At 36.3% G+C, this 20,986-nt stretch overlaps 1 protein-coding gene across 1 annotated transcript in view; it reads left to right on the top strand.

Moving 5' to 3' along the window:
- The window catches only part of Cngb3 (cyclic nucleotide gated channel subunit beta 3), a 185,209-nt gene that overhangs the window by 70,965 nt on the left and 93,258 nt on the right, over positions 1 to 20,986 (top strand). The window contains 4 exon segments of the mRNA XM_045143550.1: positions 763 to 915; positions 1,751 to 1,959; positions 13,994 to 14,044; positions 16,036 to 16,122. Of these exon segments, the coding sequence (XP_044999485.1) occupies positions 763 to 915; positions 1,751 to 1,959; positions 13,994 to 14,044; positions 16,036 to 16,122 (500 nt within the window).

The raw sequence follows: 20,986 nt of genomic DNA, 5'->3' as shown, positions 1-20,986 counted from the left end.
AAATGCACTATGTATACAATAGTACACATTTAAGCAGATTTTTATAATAGTTCATCTTTAATGTGATTAGACTAAAATAAATCATAGTCATCACTTGATAAAGATATATGTTTAAAAGTATTATGAGCTTTATTTATCCATGCTTTAAAGGATATGGGTGACAGATATGTTTCAACCTCAAAGTGAAACCCGTGGGATGATGGACATGTGGTTTGTAACAACTCTATAGCATCTTGTAAGCCTTCAATTTGTATGTTTCCCAAATTCAAGTGTTTTCATTAATCAAATATTTTCATATATGTCACTGTTTTATTTTTTATTTCATCTATCTAAAGTATAACAGCATTATGTTTTGCTATACATAGAGCAAGATAAATGTCACTAGTTCAACCATGAACATTTTTTAATTTATTTTATTTTATTTATTTATTTACTTGAGAGCAAGACAGGAGAGAGAAGGGGAGAGAGAAAGAGAATGTTCATGTCAGAGCCTCCAACCACTGCAAATGAACTCCAGATATGTGCACCCCCTCAGGCATCTGGCTTACATGGGTTCTAGGGAATTGAACTGGGCTCCTTTGGCTTGGCAGGCAAACACATTAGCTGCTAAGCCATCTCTCCAGCCCCAACCATGAACATTTTAATTGTATTAAGAGGGGAATATTTTAAAAGATTACAGTTTCCCCAAATGCTAATTTGTTGGTCATTAAGATAATTTATATTGACTAACCTATTAAATTAGTTCTTTTGTATCCTTTGTAGTAAAGCCTGAAGCTGTATCACCAACACAAGAGGGAAATGCTAACCTAGAGAAAGAACATTGCTGTGACATGTTGTGTTGCAAATTCCAAAAGGTACCAGTGATGGAGTACATAAAGAGAATTGGACTTCCAAGAAGCATAGATTCACACACAGGTACATCAAAGAGTGTCCCAGTGAGAAATCTGACAATCACCAGAGCCCCTTTAGACCCAAAACTATAGGAAACTGGTTTATCACATTCTGAATGTATCTTGAAATCATAATTTAATCTATATAATCTGAAAAGAACTTATTTTCACCCTCTCTGGTGAAAATAAGAGTTACATATTCTTGCCTGTTTTTAAATGGCAGTCTAGGCCCTTTCCTGACCCAAATTACCTTTGGAATGTAGACCCCAAAGCACTGAACAATTTTTGTACTGACACCAAAAATCTATAACACATCCATCTTCTTTCATGATGTCACACAGTTAATTATCTAACCAAACAAATTCTCGCCTACCTCTTCCCATGGGCAGAGGCAGGCAATATGTGAAGGGAGATGGACTGCCTCAATGGCACGGTGACCCACTCCCACTCACTTCCTCCCTCTCTGGTAGGACAAGGCCTTTCCTCCACCTGCCATGGGCAGCCCTGAAGCTCAACTGCTGGAAATCGGGGGCCTGTTGCAACAGTGAGGCCTGAACAAGGTCTTTCCGACTTTTCCAGGGTTTCCGCTTCCCTGAATCCAAGTAGTGAGGTTATCCACTGGGACAGACCGGGGCAGGAGATAGGAAGCAGAGTGTCCAGTGTTGGAAGAATTGGTAACATCACTTTATTCCTGGTACAGCACAATTCCTCCTGCTCTAGAGGTGAATATTTTAGAGAGGGTCTTTCTGCAAACTGCAGCTCTGCAAAGGATAGTACCCTAGCTTGACCAAACTGTGAAACAAAATTCTTTTAATGCTTTTGCAATGCTATTTGGATGACTCCCATTGTTGTCTTGCTAGATCAACTCTATCTTCTGTGGCTGTCACTGGTCACCATTGCCTATAATTGGAACTGCTGGCTGATACCACTGCGCCTCGTTTTTCCATATCAAAGTCCAAACAACATATACTTGTGGCTTATTATGGACATCATATGTGATATCATCTATCTCAGTGATATACTGTTAATCCAGCCCAGACTCCAGTTTATAAGAGGAGGAGAAATAATAGTAAGTAGGCTTTGGGAAAAGAAACTGACAGATGAATAATGTCTAGTTGGACTATAAAAAACATTGTTTTATCTAATGTTTGGCTGTGTCTGAATGGATGGCTCTGCAATCACAAGAAATAATCAGTAATAACATAACAGAACAACCATTGAATGCTGTGTATTAGAGAACATGTACCTCCTTGTGTCCTATTTTCTTCATCTTTTTGATAATGTTGATAGGAAAGTTGGCACTAATGCATGAAAAGGGCTTAAAGCTACGCTGGTTAGAGAGGGAGTACTGACAGCTATGAATATTATACTGATTAGTTTATTTATAATAGCTGACTTCCTCAAGTGACACTGAAAAAGATGTAAATTAGGCCCACTTAGATATGATTAAACTGACTTTTGGAGAAGGTAGTGATTTCCTCAAGGTACAAAGCTAGGGAGTGTTTGAGTTAGGATCTAACCCAGGCCTTGCCTCCAAACCCAAGCTGGGTCATGTTGGCACATTCTCAGAATTTGGGAGTGCAAAGCAAGTGTCCAGTCTGAAAGATCAAAACTGCACACACATTTTAACTAAGTCATGTTTTAAAATGTATAAATCAAGGCAAAAAGAAAAAGCCTTTAACATATGTTCCTATAGCAAGCAAACCTTGAACAGTATATTAATCACTAGCTTTCCAGCCCAAGAAAGTGAGAAATTCACCTCAGTATTTTTATTATTATTATTAGTTTTCTTTTCAGCAAATACAGGCAGTTTGGTACCATTGTTTAGGCTCATCCATGACCTACCCCCTCCCAGTGGCCCCTCCTTGTTGATATAAATGGGTCGTGCATTGTGGAGTTAGCCCACAGTTATTGGTACACTAAATTTTTCTGCCTATCATGACCCAACATGTGACTCTGACATTCTTTCCACCCCCTCTTCCGCAAAATTTCCCTGAGCCATGTTGGGTTCATTTTTGGTCTGTTTCAGTGCTGAGGTGTTGGGGGCCTCTGAGGCTCTGGCTCTCTGGTTTGGTAGGAGTTGATTTTTCTCTGTGTTGGTCTCCTTCCCCCTTGTGCTGGTATCCGGTTAAACAGGAAAAAAGCACCCTTGCTTGTTTCACCAATTATCCTTAGTTTCATTCGGGCCCCTTTTGAGGTATGATGGGGCAGCTCTCTCCTTAGGATCTGCATCTGTCTGAAAAAGAGAAGCAGATTCTCCAGCGAAGAGTAAGTTAGCACCCGGAAAATTGAGATAACACTTACTTTTTTTAATAGAGAGTTTAATAAGTGTAGGGCCCCTTGTACCCATGATTGATGGTAGCTTGATATTGGAGAGTGGGCTTATGTTTGGATATGGTTCTGACTTGCTTCCTGGCTCCAGCTATGGGTCCCATCACCTCAGTATTTTTTTAATAAGACCAGTATTGTTCCAATTATTCGAGCCTACTCATCAGTCTAAGGGAAGAGCCTGGTGCTGTATGAGAACATTAGACTGTAACTTTATTTTAGGACACAAACAATATCATGTTTATCATTTTATAGTCAGCTTACTTAAGCACAATCTCTATCTGTAGCACTGAGATACAGTGAAAGGTTTTTAAACAGGACATTTTGGGAAACCTTAACTTTAAAACACAAAGCCAAAATGGATCTCCTTTAAGAAGTCCACATCAGCACTTTTTTGGGTTGTCCTTTTTATTTATTTATTTGTTTGTTTGTTTGTCTAGGTACCTCTATTAACCCTAGAGCTTAAATCTATGGTAAAAATCCTTTTCACTCAGCTTGAAGTGGTGGTACATGCCTTTAATCCCAGCACTTGGGAGGCAGAGGTAGGAGGATCGTCTTGAGATCAAGGCCACCCTGAGACTACATAGTGAACTCCAAGTCAGCCCATTCTCTCTCTCTCTGCCTCTTTCTCTCTCTGTTGCTCTCAAATAAATAAGTAAAAAAAAAAATTTTAAGAATCTTAATGTAGTATGAATTTTCATTTTTCTGATAGTTTAGGATGCTAAACATTCCATTCATTTATTGACCATCATACTTCATCTTTTGAGAATCATCCATTCATTTCACTAGTTGATAGATTATGTTGTTTGACTCCTTAGTATTAAGTTTCTTGTGTTATTTCTATACTCTATATTTTTATACTCTAAATATTAATCTCCTGCCAGTTACCAAAGTTACCATTACAGTTACCAAAGGTTTTTTTGTTTTGTTTTGTTTTGTTTTTCCCTATTCTATAGGTGTTCTCTTCACTCAGTTGTTTTCTTTGCTATGCAGAAACTTTTCTGTTTCAATTTCCTGCAATCCCACTTTTCAATTGTTGGCATTATTACCTGAATGATAGTAATCCTTTCCAGAAATCCCCTGCTTACACTTATATCTTGAAGTAGTTTGCTTTTTCTTCACTTTAAGACTTTCGGATCTTAAATTAAAGTCTTTGATCCATTTGGAATTGAATATTGGACAGGGTTAAAGCTAGGGACCTAGTTTTATCCTTCTACATGTGTATCCAGTTTTTACCAGCACCATTTGCTGCATTGTCCTTTCCAATAAACATTTTTGATTTTTTTTTTTTAATCAGGTACTAGAGGTGTATGGGTTTATATATCGATCTTCTATTCTATCCCTTTGATCAACATTACCTGTCTTTCCATCAGTACCATGTTGCTTTTTCTTACCATGGCTCTGTAGTGTAACTTAAAATAAGGTATAGAGATGTTTCTAGCATTACTCTTTTAAAGGCTCAGGATTTATGTAGCTATCCAGAATCCTATAGAATTCCATATGATTTTAAACATTGTTTATCTATTTCTATGAAATATGGTATTGGTATTTTTTTATTAATTTAATTTATTAGTTTTCTTTTCAGCAAATACAGGCAGTTTGGTACCATTTTTTCGGCTCATCTATGGTATTGGTATTTTGATAGTGATTACATTACATTTCAGATTGCTTTTGGTAAGACAACCATTTTCACAATATTATTTCCTCCAATCCGTGAACATGGGAGGTGTTTCCATCTTCTAATGTCTTCTTCAATGTCTTTCTTCAGTGTTTTAAAGTTTTCATAGTAAAAATCTTTCACCTGCTTGGTTATGTTTATTCCAAGGTATTTTTAAGCTACTATGGATGGAATAATTTTCCTGGTTTCATTCTCAGTGTGTTTATAATTTGGTATGAAAGCTACTTATTTTATTTTATAGGTTTTTATCCTGCCACCTTATGAAAAACGTTTACTCATTCTAAGTTAACTGGCAATTCCTAGAGTCTCTCACTAATAGGATTATGCCATCGGCAAAAAGGGATTCTTAGATTTCTTCACTTCCTGTTTGTTTTCCACTCATTTCTTTTTATTACTTTGTTGCTCTAACATGACTTCAAGTACTATGTTGACTAAGAGTGCAGAAAGTGGATGCCCTAATCTTGGCCCTGATTTTACTATTAACACCATGTGTTTTCCCCATTTGATGTAATATTGGCTATAAGTTTGGTGTATATAGTCTCCATAATGTTGAGATATGACTGTCCTAGTCATAGTTTCTTCAGGGCTTTTACCATAAAGGGATGTTAGGTTTTATCAAAATCCTTTTCTGTATTGATTATGAAAATCATGTGATTTATACCCTTGAGTCTGTAAAGGTAATCTATCTCATTCCTTTAGCTGTGAATAGTGATGTGTAGGTTGACACATGTGTGCTGAATCATCTTTGCATCCCCAGAATGAAGCCAAATTGATCTATGTGATGTGTTCTTTTTAATATTTATATTTATTTATGAGAAAAAAAAAGAGAGAAAAATAGGGACATGCCAGGGCCTCTTGGCATTATAACTGAACTCCATATGTGTGTGGCTTTAGGAGGGTACTGGGAAATCAAACCCAGGCCAGCAGGCTTTGGAAGAAAGCACCTTCAACCACTGAGCCATCTCCCCAGCTCTAGTGACATGTTCTTGAATTCAGTTTACAAGGTTTCCTTTTTTAATTTAGAATTTTTTAATCCATGTTCATCAAGGAGATTTGCCTATTCTTTTTTTGAGTCTTTATCGAGCTTGGTACCAGGGTAATAAGTGGCTTTTTAAAGAGTTTGGTAATTTTCTTTCCCTTTATATTTTATGATATAGTTTAAGCAATATTAGTTTTAGTTCTTTTTGAAGGGTGGTATAAATCAGCAATGGATCCACTTGGGCCTGTAAATTTTTACTTGGGAGATTTATTATTATTATTATTATTATCATTATTATTATTATTATTATTATTATTGCTGGGTCCACCACCTTGCCTATATTAGATCTATTTAAGTTGTTATATCATGTTGATTTAATTTTGGTCATATCTGTCTAGAATTCATCCATTTATTTTATGTTTTTCCAATGTAATGAAGTATGTTTTAAAAGGAGTTCCTAGTAATTTTATGAGTTTTGTTGATATTTATCATGATATCTCCTTTTTCAGTTATAATTTTACTGAATTGGGTCTTCCTTCTCTTTCTTTGAGTTAATTTAGTTAAGATTTTTCAATTTTGTTTATTTTCTCAAAGAACCAAGTCTTTCTTTCATTAATTTTGTTGTACTTTTTATTTTCATTCTATTACTTTCTAACCTGATATTACTTTCTGTGTATTGATTTTGGGTTTGGCCTGTTTCTGTTTTGCGAAAGCCCTATAGTGCATCATTAAATTGTTTGAGATTATAATCAGGTAAAATATAATAAATTGTTTTAACTCTACTGAAGTTGTTCATACTTGCTTTGTGTGTTATAGCATGATCTATTTTAGAGAAAGTTCCACAGGCTGCTAAGAATAATGCATATTCTGTGGTACTTACATGAAATGTATGATAGCTGTTTCTTAGGGCCATTTGATCTTTATCATTTAACTCAGGTAATTTCTGTGTTTGTATCAGGGTGACTTGCTATTGGTCAGTGTGGGATATTGAAGTCTCCCACTGTTACTGTGTTGAGGTTAATCTGTGTCTTTATATCCAGTAGTGGGGACTTTGTATGTGTGTGAAAGTTGATGGCACAGATATTCTGTAAGGATATTTTAGAATTATTATTTTTGTGGATGAATTGTTCCATTAATCTATATAAAGTGACCCTTTTGCATCTTCTGACTAATATGGATGGTTATAGCCAAGAACTAAAAGAGAAGGAGATGGGAAATAAAGTGAGAGAAATGTGGTAAGGATGAGAGAAAAAGTCCTTGGGTTGTACATAAGATTAGTAGAGAGTACATAAGAGAATGAATGGGGTAACCATAATTGTTTTTTACTCATTCTATCTTCACTATACTTTGGTTGCCAGGACTTGTCTATTCAAATAGCAACTTTAGGCTTTTATAATTAAATAATAATAAGAATTCAATTTTATCAATCACACTATCCAAATTTCTATTGCTCAACAACCAAATACAGATAATGGCCATCATAGTAGATGCACAATTTCTACCACTACAGAACATGCTAATGGAACATGCTGTCAAGGATTAGGAGAGCAGCAGTGAGGCCTCAGGGTCTCTTTCAAGAAGTACGCTGCAGAGAGGAAGACATATTCCTTGTTACATACCATTCACATGCACACAGTTGTTTTATTTCATTTTATTTCATGAGCACTACTGTATCATCAGATTTATTTTCTCTCATTCTTGACTTTCTAAGTTCATCATATCCCCTTTTCTCATAATCAAATGTAGTGGCCTATCTCAAAAACTAGCATTTTTACCTTTAGAGAGAATCTGTTCTCATACCATGGTCAATCCAATTCATGTAAGAAAAAAATTATTTTCAAAAATGTATACCCATGTCTCAAGCACCTGCCTTTCAGTCTCTTCCCTGAGTAACCAGCAGAATGCTAAGTTTGGACTTATAAGCAGTTAATTCTTGAAAGTCAAAGCAGGGACTGTGAAGAACATGCTGTCCAGTGAGTGCACTGACAAGCATATAGTGACTTAGAATCACAGATGTATAATTAGAGAAGAAATGTGGGTTCCTTAACTTGAATGTTTTAATCTCCTGGAAATGTTAAATTAATTAAAAGATGAAAGGAGTAATTTTAGTTACTTTTTATTTTAAAAATGTTTTCTTGGACATGTACCCTATATTTAAAATCTTTCCTTGAAAAACATTCTAAAAATAGAAGCCAAAGCTATAGCAAAACCCTTCCCAAGGTATTCACTGCACAGTCTTTAGAGCACTAGTTAACTCACCACTACTATCCCCAGAGCTCACTGGCAGTTTGATGAATGATGATGATGGTGTACAAATGAGAAGCAAACAACACATACAAAACCCACTAATTTCAACCTCCATTAGAGGCACAAAATCAATGTTTGACAAATGGAAAATGACAAAATCACTAAGGGGAGACTTTTATTTTTAATTTTCTAAGAGGCCTTTGCATACAATAGAGTGTTAAAACCAAGCAAAATAATCAATAAAAACACACTGAATGGGCTCTATTTAAAATGCATTATCACACGCTACAAATATACAGCAGGAACTAATTGCTTTGTTTGCTCAAAAGAAGTTTAATGGTTTCTTTAATTTAGGGTAGGTGGTTTTAACCTCAAAACTTGATTACATTTGGGTACAAGACCATATACACTGAATTTCCAACCTGAAGGTCTCACACATTAACCTGTCCATGCTACCTTTAAGGTATTCCACCAAAGCATCCATCTACTCAACAAATATTTATTAAGTACATTTACTAAGTAAGCATGCCTACCTCCTTTATGCATGTACCTATGCACTTATTTAATACTGCACCAGCCAGAGTTAGAGATTGGAAAGACTAATTCTTTAAGCCCCAAAGGGAAAACAGATGAGAAACAGAGAGTAGTAAGGTGCTAATAGTAGAGGGATGATAAAGGCTTACACTTTTCCACAACACTCATTACAGTATCTTTTTTCTGCAAAGGATGCTATACAGAGGATCAAGGACCAACCAAAACATGCCTATGTGGAACTTCTTTTATACACAGCAAAAAGTAGAATATGACAGGGGGCATTATTTAGATATGAAATGCTGGCATCTACAATCTGTGGTTGCTAAATATCCCAATCACAATGCGTGTATGAAAGTGTTCTATGACATGTGATGACAATGTCAATTAAGCTGTTTTTTATAGTCCACTGCTTTCGGCATGTAACCCTCTTGATAAGTATTTATAAAATGACTTTTAGGCCAGGTGTAATGACACACACCTTTAATCCCAACACATAGGAGGCAGAGGTAGGAGGATCACCATGAGTTCAAGGCCACCCAGAGGATACATAGTGAATTCCAGGTCAGCCTGAGCTAGAGTGAGACCCTACCTCTAAAAGCAAAACAATCAAAACAACAACAACAACAAAAAAAAAAAAAAACACTTGGAAAAAATGAGCCCCTTCTTTCTCTGGAGGGCAGACATTTTATTCATATTTCTTTTATTTAGTGCTAGTGACACAAGCATGAGTATCTGAGTTTGATCCTCAAAACTCACTTAAAAAGCCCAGAGTGGCCATGCACACCTTTTAACCCAGGGCTCAGTGTGGCGGCAACAAGGATCATGGGACTTGCTGGTCTGTCTGACCAAAAAATGGCAGCACCAGACTCAGTGAAACATTCCATCCCAAGGAAACAAGGCAAAAGCACAATAGAAGAGGACACCTGTTATTCTCCTCTAGTTTCTGCGCATGTGCACTTGGGGCTTGTGCATCTGCACACATGTATGGGCATATACCATACACATAACACCCCCCCAAAAAAAAACTAGGCTAACTATGTCATACTGGAAATCAACAGATCAAGGTCAAATTTCACTGGTGAAATTTACTAACAGCATTATTTAAAGAAAGTAAATGAACTCACTGCACTGAACACTTTCTTCTTGACCTGTAAAGTAAGAACTATTACTACTTTATAGGCCTGTTATAATGATTAAGTTAGACAGCTGCGTACATGTAGCCCAGAGGTATGGCATATAGAAGATGCACAGTAAATTGTTCAATGAATTAAATGAATGTATATCCACACACTTAACATTTCTTTCTTCCTTCTTATCTATGTAGCTCTCTTTCTTGTCTGTTCATTTCTTGAATGTAAGGACAGTGTTCTTTCTATTCATTTCCCTATCTAACCTAAGAATTCAGCATAGAGTAGAGATATTTGGAGGAGTCAGTGAATGGTAATGGGAACATTGGTTCAAAGATTTTCTTCCTTTACATTCTTGGTTAATCTGCACTACAGTTTCAGATAATGTGCTCTCTGAAGTACTTCCTCTCATTGTTCTATGTAAAATTACAGAATTGTTTATCAGACTAGGTGACTAATGAGTAAATATACTAACATCTGAGTGGAGCTACTTCAAAAGAGAACAGGTTAGAAAGGGATTTAGGTGTAATTAGCATATCCTTCCTAAAGTAAGCCTCCCCTGAAGAAATGTTGTCTGCATAATAAGTAGGCTTAAAACAGAGAAGAAATTAAATAGGGTGACATTTAAAATAAATGCCTAATTGTCACTAGTAAACACCCTGATCCTCATAAGGCTAATGATGCCACATTTATTTAGTGCTCAAAAGAAGAGGGATTTTAAAATCATTAAATGGCATTTTCATTTAATCAAGCAGGTTTTAGGTATATTTACATTTATCCAATTGCATGATACTAGACAACTCTGAAAGTAAAGATACAAATATGAAAATAGAATGAAATCCCATTTTCCTGGTTGGAAGGAGAGCAGGCAATATTCTCACTTAGAGCATGGCAATGGGTTATGTCTGTCTGTCCAATAAAATCTTTGAAGAAGCAGACTGATTTTACTCAAGTTTAACACAAGATTTATAAGGCTATCCTTGTACTCTGTCCATCTGTAGCTCAGGAAGCTATCTTATTTCATAGTACAAATCATTAAATGAGCATGTGTTACATATTTTCTAATAGATAGCCATAAATTTTACTGTGTGTATGTAGCTAAAATTATAACCAGGAACAAAGGGGGAGAGGGACTGAAAATGAGTTAGACTGATCTTTTCACATTACTTGGCAGAAGTTTAAGAACTTCTGAACCTGAATGACATGGATTAAAAAGTATTAGACAGCCAGGCTTGGTGGTGCACACCTTTAATCCCAGCACTCGGAAAGCAGAGGTAGGAGAATCGCTGTGAGTTCAACGCCACTCTGAGATTACATAGTGAATTCCAGGTCAGCCTGGGCTAGAGCAAGACCCTACATCAAAAAATTAAAAAAAAAAAAAAAACTATTAGACAATGCTGCTTCCATAAATTCAAGTTCTAAAGTGTCAAATAAACCAATAAAAAATGTATGTGATGTGGGCTGGAGAGATGGCTCAGCAGGGAAGGTGCTTGCCTACAAAGCCTAAGAACTTGAGTTTGATTTTCCATTACCCATGTAAAGTCAGACGCACAAAGTGGAGCATGCATCTGGAGACCATTTTAAGTGGCTAGAGGTCCTGGCATGCCCATTTCCCCATTCCCTCTGTCTGTCTCTCTCTCTGCTTGCAAATAAATAAACAAAAACTTTATACATATATATGTGTGTGTGTGTGTGTGTGTGTGTGTGTGTTTCTTCTTATATGTAATTGACATATGAATATAAGTTCAATGTCAACATGTTAGATCTAAATCTTAATATTAAGTATCTCTCTAATCATATGACACATATACTTTTTTGAGCTCCTATTTCACGGTAGACACCATCAGGAACTGAGAGAACAGAGGTCAAAGATATACACCCTAATTTCTTACATTTCTCAGGGATGAAGGACAGGCCAGCAGGAGAAAAACAGTGAAGTCTTATGTCACAAGTCTCAGCATAGATGAGCAAGCCCATGAGTGCTATAAGACTCAGAGAAAATCAAGTGAAGCAAAAGATATTTGGCCCAAATCTTGATGGATAGTTCAAGTTATATGCACCTTTCTGGGCAGGCAATACTAAATATGTTTTGAGCTCTGGGAACAAGCAAACTGTTAAGGTGAGAAAATCTGACACATTTGAGGAACTGCAACATAAAGTAGGTGACAGCTACTGCAGGAAACAGAGAACCCTATAGTCTTGTGTACCATGAAAGGGAACTCACACTTTGTTCTTGTTTTCTCTTTCCTTAAAATGATGTAGTCATTGGATTCAGCATAAATGGTGATTATTTATTGCTGTGAGTTAGAGTATGATAGGAGACCAAAACTGGCTAGGCAGTCAGAGTAACAGAACCACAAAGTGAATGGTTTTCCTTGACTAAAAATGGGAAATATCACTAACCTTACAGATACCTGGGTGTTTTCCTTATCTCTTTTCCTTCCTGGCAACTTACACCCTCCCAGGAAAGATTTCTAGATTAAGCTTGCACCCTTCCTAGATGACAGAAACTTTGATCCTTACTTAAGATTCCTGGTAAAGCTGTGAAACATGGTCTTTGTCAAGTAGTAACATGTATACCTGGTCTTCCTCACATACCCACTCCTCATAAAAACCTAGAATTAAGTTTCAAAGTGGGCTTCTCAGACCTCTCCTTCTGTCCCAGGGCAAGAGCTCCACCTTGCTTACTTCTCTTATGTTCTAGGATTATACTCCACTCTTTTTCTTCCTCCTAAAGTTTAAGCTATAATAAAATCTTGAACGTTATTCTCTGGTGTGTGTATTTCGTTCCTCTAATTCAAAGACAAAGATCCAAAATCACCCCAAATTATTGATGCATTGGTATACAAGGAACCTAAAATTCCTGTATCAAGACCATCTTCTCATTGTTTTAGAACTGCAAGGAGCTAAATGCCAAAAGGAGAGTGTGGACAGAGTAGATTTAGGAAGAAGGATTAGTAGAACTTTGTTGCTGGTCAGCTGAGGACTGAGAGAATAGACTAAGATCACTAATCAGCACAAATAACCATGCATAAAGAACACACCAGAAAAGAAGCTCACAATTGGGCTCAAGGAAAGTGGATAATCATGAGGAATTCCTGTTTCCGCGTATAGTTCATGGGCATGGTATTAGTATACATAGATGTTTGGGAATATCAATGTGTATGATGGCTTTTCAAACAAAATTGAATGAAATTTTTTCAAGAAAGTAAGTGTAAAGAGAAGGAAAGGGAATGAAATCTTGGCATTTGTTGCACTTTAAATGTCCAACCCAAAAGTCTAATAACCATAAGCAAAATAAACCAAATGGTGTTGTTGCTTTTATAGAAAGGGAACATGCTAAGGGTCCATGATAGTATTTGAACCTCAAACCGTAGGTTTGCTTCTAAGAATTGAATAAAAAAGACTGGGAAGGATAATCATTATGTTTGGGTTGGAGAGATGGCTTAGCGGTTAAGCACTTGCCAGTGAAACCTGATTGTGGAAAAGCAGGTCTCTAGGGAACTAGGCAAGTTACAAGAAGTCAGATAATCTTTGATTTCTAGCAAGTGCAGATTTTCCAGCACTTTTCACCTTCAGGGGTCCAGTCACCCTAACTCTACCCCTCCCAGTTTTAAGGACAAAAAAGGTCCCAGAAAATGTCAAATGTTTCAGAACTAGTATTCATCTCTTCATTCCTTTATGTTTTCATATACTCAATATTTGCTGAGCTCTTAGAATATTCTAGGCTTTGTTATATCCAGTTGCTAAACACAAAATCAATCATGTCCTCAGATTACCATTTAACTAAGTTCACTGGTTTTATAGAAAGTTCCCAAGGAATGTGTTTGGCATTCAAAAACTGCTAAATGTGAGAAAGGGTTCCCTGGGTGTGATAATTAGGATGTTAATTGTGGACCTTGTACTATTAGTATTGGTGAGATAAAAGAAGTGGAAAAGAAGACAATTTCCACAAAAGACAGGTTCAGGATAAATATGAGGGCAGAATGTGGAATAAAGAAAGTTTTCTCTGAGAGTCTCAAGTACATTAAGCAATAACAAAAAAAGGAAGCAGCAGTCATAGAAAGGTATTTGTTTTAAAATGTGAAAGGGTAGAATATGTTCTTGGTTGAGGTCGGATGAAAACAGTAGAAATAATTGCAAATATTAAAAAGTGAGAAAATAATCAATGAAATTGGCAGAAACCAATTGGAATATTAATATATTGCAGGTTGATTCAAATGAGCTGAAGAGACACTACAGAAGTACTAGAAAATTTCGGGTAGGTGACTGACATAAGATGCCAAAAAGTCTGGTACCATTTTCTTATTGAATCTCTTCTATCAATACACCATCTTCCTTTATAATAAAATTCACAGAGGTAAGATTTTATTAGACAACAGCAGTCCTGAAGATTTTTATTCTCAACATTTCATGATACATTTCCTTGCACATGCAAATTGACACTTCAATATATGGGTCATTATTATGCAGAACAAGGTAAGTAATTACCAACATTTAAATTCCAACTTAAATGTCAATAAAGGACCAATAGGTATATCCTTTGATTGTCCACAAAATTCTACTTTCCAATTCACATAGCATAATGTTGTAAAAGCCTGCAAAGACATTTCTCCTCCAATCTCCTTGTTTTCATATAAGCAAAGTTTGAAAAAATGGAAAGGAGGATTGGAAAGATGGCTTAGCAGTTAAGTGCTTGCCTGTGAAGCCTGAGGACCCTGGTTCAAGGCTCAGTTCCCCAAGACCCACGTTAGCCAGATGCACAAGGGGGCGCACGCGTCTGGAGTTCATTTGCAGAGGCTGGAAGCCCTGGCACACCCATTCTCTCTCCCTCTATCTGTCTTTCTCTCTGTGTCTGTCGCTCTCAAATAAATAAATAAATAAAATTTAAAAAAATTCTTAAATAAAAAAAAAAAAGAGTTTAGAGTTAACCAATGCTTAACTCAGATTTCTACTATTCACAGTAATTGAACAGATAAGTCAGGTGATTATATAAGCAAGCAGATAGAAAACAAATAAAAATATCATTGTGATTTGAGCCATAACTGTAAGTTCTGTAGTAGCACTAAACAAGTCAAAAGCTCTTGTTTCTGTTTCCTTATTTGTGAGATATTATTTTCATAAAAGTTTCAGTACATATATTTCTCTACTTGTTATGAGGATCAATTTCTAAAGAATAAAAGGAATGCAGTTTAGTGATATGGCAAAATTTCTAAGACAATACCTCTTGAACATGATTTGCTTACAATAACTAATCTGGTTGATTCAGACTACAACTTTCATTTCTGTTCAGTAGCAGTTGGCTTTGAAATCATGTTATACAATTAATTTGCTTAATTCTCCTTTTCATAGTAAGACCTTACAATATGCTCCAAAGTGCTCTTGATTATCTCAAGATAGCTTAAATTTTCTAATGCCTTTCTTAAATAACCACATAAAACTTAATATGAAATGTATATGCAATAAAAAATTACTTTATATAAAATAATTTATTATTATTATTGACTCAAGAAAGTATACATGTATTATGCTTTCATTTTATAATTATCAAGATATGCAAAGGCCACAAAAACATAAATGCATGGCAAGTTTTTAAAATGCATGTTTCACCTATAATAGCTTAGCACTTCAATACCTTCTCCCATCTGAGCTGCTGATTAAGTATAAACATAGCTGAATTCTTTGTTCTCTCTCTGAGCCTGCACAGTCTTTGATAGAAACTTTCAAGTGTTTAATTGGTAGCAAATCCATCCCAAATAGACAGCAGTAGGAAGCACTGAGGGGCCATGACAAACCACAGTGTAATCCTCTCTGAAGCTGGGGACTCTGCTGAAACAGACACAACACTTTGGTGAATGCACAATAGTTCCAAACAAAATTAAAACTGGACTTGTTTTTTATTACCAAAGTTTCATGTGTAAAAGACTATTGAAAATTATTATAACATTGGTATCCAGGTCATCACTGAAACATATGTGACAACCAAATTGAGCAAATGCAGTGCCTACAAAGAGATTAGATAAATGAAGGTGAAAGTGAAATATTTTGGAAGCAGGCTACAAAACAAACAAACAAAAAAAAAAAGAGGTCTTACTTTCATGGCTGATACACCTTTCAGTGACACCAAGGTACTCAATTGAAAGCACTTTGGGATTTAATCAGTATTATGGCTGGCTAACTTTTGCATACATTCGCATAGGTACTGCATACCCCTGAAAACATATTAACACCACATAACTGCTCTTTCAACAGTTGGATGTCGCATCTACAATGCCATTTGAGGTTTTCTACATTTTCTTTGGATTTAATCCAATATTTAGAACAAATAGGATATTAAAGGTAAGGTACCTACTTTTAACTGCCTTCTCATCACCATAATGGAAATCCTGATGTAATTCAAACAATTTTACAATTGTCAGTCCTCTTAATATTTTTGAATAGTCCATCTTTCTATCCATACAAATATATATTTTTACTTTTTTAAATTAATAACAGAAAAATACCATTTCTTCTACTGACGGAAACTGCATTTGGTTGCTTTTGTTCTTATCTCATACAAGGCATTTTGTCATCTAAAACAGTAATGCGTCTGTACTTTTAAGTACAATGAAATGGCAAATAAGTCTCTTGCTGTAAGCTCCACATTGCTGGGACAAACATCCAACTAGGCACTGCTTATGGGAGGAAAGGGTTTATTTCAGGCTTATAGAGTCCAAGGCAACATCATCAAGGGCACAGAAAGCTGGTTCCCATCCAGAGATCTAGGCAGAGAGAAACCACCAACAGCCAGCACCACAAATGTGAAAGGCTAGAGCTCAAACTATTCTCCATACACTGTAGGCTAAAATTCTGATCAGCCCCCAAACACACCTTAGGACTGGACCCCAGGATCTACCCTCAGTGACATGTCCCCCATAACAAGAATCTATCTGCTATGGGCTGAAGCTTCAAGCTCAATTTTAATAAAACACCTGAGTCTGTGGGCCCATACATTTACACTCTCACATTCAAACTACCACAGAGTCTTTTTGTAATATTAATTTTTTTCCATTTGATTTTTTTATTAGACAGCTATGGAATACCTAAAATATTGAGCTATATAATGAGAAAGGTGGATTAGATTACTTCTAATTATATTTTTCATCAAAATTCTATAATTCTAGAGATAATGCACACATAATTTGTATATAAAAGTTATTTACATCCTTGAATAAAATTGAAATACTCTGAAAGAGGGAATTAGTGCCAGGCATGGAGACTTACCCATAACCTAGCACAGTGGAGGTTGAGGCAGCAGGATTGTCACGAGTTTGAGGCTACCTGGGATATATAGTGAGTTCTGGGCCAACCTGGGCTAGAGGATAAATCCCTGATTCAAAAAAAAAAAAAAAAATCAAGCCGGGCGTGGTGGCACACGCCTTTAATCCCAGCACTCGGGAGGCAGAGGTAGGAGGATTGCCATGAGTTCAAGGCCACCCTGAGATGACAGAGTTAATTCCAGGTCAGCCTGCACCAGAGTGAGACCCTACCTCAAAAAAAAAAAAAAAAAAAAATCAAGCCAACAATAATATTAATGATGATGTAGTTAAATTTCCTGAACCCCAAAGTACATCTATATAACAATGCTGTAAGAAAACCAAGGGTCAATTTTCTATGGACTAATATGGAAAGCATTCCCACCTAAATGCTAAGCAAAAAAATAGTTTACGGAATACTGACTTCTGTAAAACAGAAATTCTACATTTATATAAGTGCCTGAAGACTATGAAATATTTTTAAAGTAATAAAATAATTACCTGTGGTGATATGGAAATAAATGCAAGAGGGAACATCTGGATGGATAGATGCAAGAGTTAGAAGAAAAATTGAAAGTTACGCGTTCATACTGATTTTGAATTGCACCAATGTTTATTATTCAAAAGCATTCTAAGAAATAAAATTTTGTGAGCTGGAGAAATGGCTTAGTGGTTAAGCACTTGCCTGTGAAGCCTAAGGACCCTGGTTCAAGGTTTGATTCCCCAAAACCCATGTTAGCCAGATGCACAAGGGGGCATACATGTCTGGAGTTCATTTGCAGTGGCTGAAAGCCTGGTGCGCCCGTTCTCTCTCTCTCTCTCTGCCTCTTTCTCTGTCTGGTTGTCACTCTCAAATAAATAAATAAAAATAAACAAAAAAAATTTTAAAAAGAAATAAAATTTTGTAACTCAGGTTATTTTAGATCTTCAAATGAATTTGAGTAGAGTCAGAATTTGAAACTTTTTAGTCTTTAGGAATAATAAGTTGCATTCCAAAGACAACCTTCTTAATAAGGATCACAATATAATTTATTTTAGTTGATTATCTTTTAGCATCTTGGCAACACAAATTGAAGAGCATTATAGCATAGCCTGGCAGCAAGTGGGTTCTAGTCGCAATAATCACAGCTCTTGCACTTGATCAGTACATACTTGTGGCTACACTTTGTTAAAACTTTATACCCAGAGGCTCAGCAGCTAACGGCACTTGCTTGCAAAGACTAATTGGCCTGATTTGATTTTCCTTGCCCATGTAAAACCAGAAGCACAACGTGGCACATGTATCTGGAGTTTGCTTACAGTGGCAAGAAGCTTTGGAATCCTCATCCTTTTCTCCTTTCTCTCCCCTTGCAAACAAACAAAAATAATTTGGTTGGGGTTTTCTTTGTTGTTTTTTGTTTTTTGTTGTTGTTTTTTTTTTTTTTTTTTTTTTTTTTTTTTTTTTTTTTTTTTTGAGGCAGGGTCTTGCTCTAGACAAGGCTGACCTAGAATTCACTATGTAGTCTCAGAGTGGCCTTGAACTCTTGATGATCCTCTTACCTCTATCTCCCGAGTGCTGGGATTAAAAGTGTGCACCACCACACCCAGCCAAACATAGTTTGTTTTTATTTAAACTAATAAAACTGTATATCCATTATCCCATTTATTCCTCCCAACAATGCCATTTTGCAGATGAGGAATGTGAGAATTAGCATAGTTTAAAAAATAAAAGGTTCATATGTACTGCAGAAGAGGTACAGTATTTGGAGCCTATCACATTACTTATCTGACTCCAAAACTCTGTTATAATCATGTGACAGATAAAAGTGAGGCAGCAAGATTTCTTTTCATGCTCATGACTTTTGGAAGCATAATGAGCTCTTACCCCACTTTTTCATACAACTAGGAAAACTGTGGTGTGATTTGAGAATACAGTTTAAATTGAAGCAGAATACAGCACTCCAGCAACCATCAATGTCTTTCATGGCTCTCCCAATGCAAGTTTCTGGAGGCACTGGCTCGGAAATAACTATTTTCAGAAAGAGTCAGTTTCCTCTGGATTTGGGAGTTTGCCTGGCATTACAATCACAGTCTCAAAAATGCTAATTCTTGGACTTCTGGGTAAGATGGTGGCTTTGGAGCCACACCAAATCAGCCTAGGGAGGGATTTAAACAAAACCCCAGTAAAATCACCCTTCTTCTGAAAAGTGAAGGAGTAGAGGTTATTCTTAGACACAGCGTAGAAGCCTAGAAGCTGGAGAGACCCACCAGAAAGGAGGAAAACGACCAGAGTCCCACTGAGGTGATCACGGCCCATGATCCTTGGATCCCAGTTCACACCCAGCACAATCCTGCCAGGTGCACCAGGCAACATCAGCAGCAGAGATCAAGCAACAGATTTTTCAACTCCATCAGCCTTTTTGAAAAGCTAAGAAATCTGAAGGATAGACAGCTGATATCAACTAAAGAGCTACTGAAAGTGCGAGCAACTCCAAAAGTCTGAACTCTCCCATTCCCCACCATCAGAAGGACGAAGCCACCACAAAAGGTAACAAGGCTGACTGATGAAAAAAAAGAAGCAGAAGAAGAAGAAGAAGGAGGAGGAGGAGGAGGAGGAGGAGGAGGAGAAGAATAGAAAGAAAGAAGAAAACAGGTACATAGTCTTGCAAAAGCTAATCTCTCTTTCTTCATCAAGGCAGGTTATAGGGTATATATTCTTGGTTGGCTTTACCATTTTCAAATAACCTGTATTTGGGGGTTGAATTTTTTTGTTTTGGTACTTTCAAATATGTAGGGCTTTTGTTTTTTGCTTTTGTCATTATTGGTGGCAGGGTCTGATCCAGATCCAGGTTGACTGGGAACCCAATGCAGAACAGAAATCTCTACCTCTGAGCTGACAAGATTAAAGGTATAGAACAATACACACCCTTAGGGATTTTGGCTTTATATGAGTATCTGTTTATTTTAATCCCCACATTTGCATATTTTGTGCTGGTTTTTATTGATTGTGTATGTTACTTGGTTGAAGTTTAAAATTTACCGGTAAATTATTCCAACCAGTCCACTAAAATACTTGCTTAGCAAGCAAACTCAACACCTAGGATTACTTATCTGGCTTGATTGAGGACAAGAGCTACACCTGGCACCTTGAACTCATATCCTGAGGGTATATAGAGGTGGATTGCCATGTCTGGGAACACTGCAGATAAGTAGAAAACCCAAGCATCAAATCAATTGAGGATGCAAAAGTTGGTACAATATAATACAAGAAAATCAAAGAATCAAGATAATACAGTCCCACCAAAAACTATAAATCCATCAGAAATGATCACCAATGAGACTATTTTAGATGAAATGCATGACAAAGATTTCAAGAAAATGATGGTATCTATGTTCAAAGAAATGAGAGAAGAAATGAAGGGAATCAAAGAAGAAAACAAAGGAATTTAAGAAGAAAACAAATTTGTGAAAGAGAACACAGGAAACCAGCTTAATGAAATAAAGAGGTCATTATAAGACATGAGTAAGTAAATAGAACTACTTAAAAGAAACCAGGCTGAAATCCTGACTCTGAAGAATACAGTCAATGAAATTAAAAAAAAAAAAAAACCTCTGTGGAAAGTCTCACCAGTAGAACTGATGAAGGAGAGAACAAAATATCTAAACTAGAAGACCAAGTGACAGATCTAATACAGTCCAACAAAGAGAAAGACAAGCTTATAGCAGGGTATGAATGCAAATTTCAAGATATCCAGGAACCTATGAAAAGATCAAACATAAAATTCAGGATATAACAGGAGAATTTCAATCCAGAGGTTTAGAAGGTCTTTTCAACAAATCATAAAAGAAAATTTTCCTCAAGTTTGAAAAAGCCAATATAGATACAAGAAGCTTTTAGAACACCAAACAGACAAAATCTGGAAAGAACC

Source organism: Jaculus jaculus, chromosome 2 (assembly GCF_020740685.1).
Source record: "Jaculus jaculus isolate mJacJac1 chromosome 2, mJacJac1.mat.Y.cur, whole genome shotgun sequence".
In the NCBI taxonomy this organism is placed as follows: domain Eukaryota; kingdom Metazoa; phylum Chordata; class Mammalia; order Rodentia; family Dipodidae; genus Jaculus; species Jaculus jaculus.
Note: the sequence above shows the minus strand (reverse complement) of the source record. Positions and strands in the feature narration are given on the sequence as shown.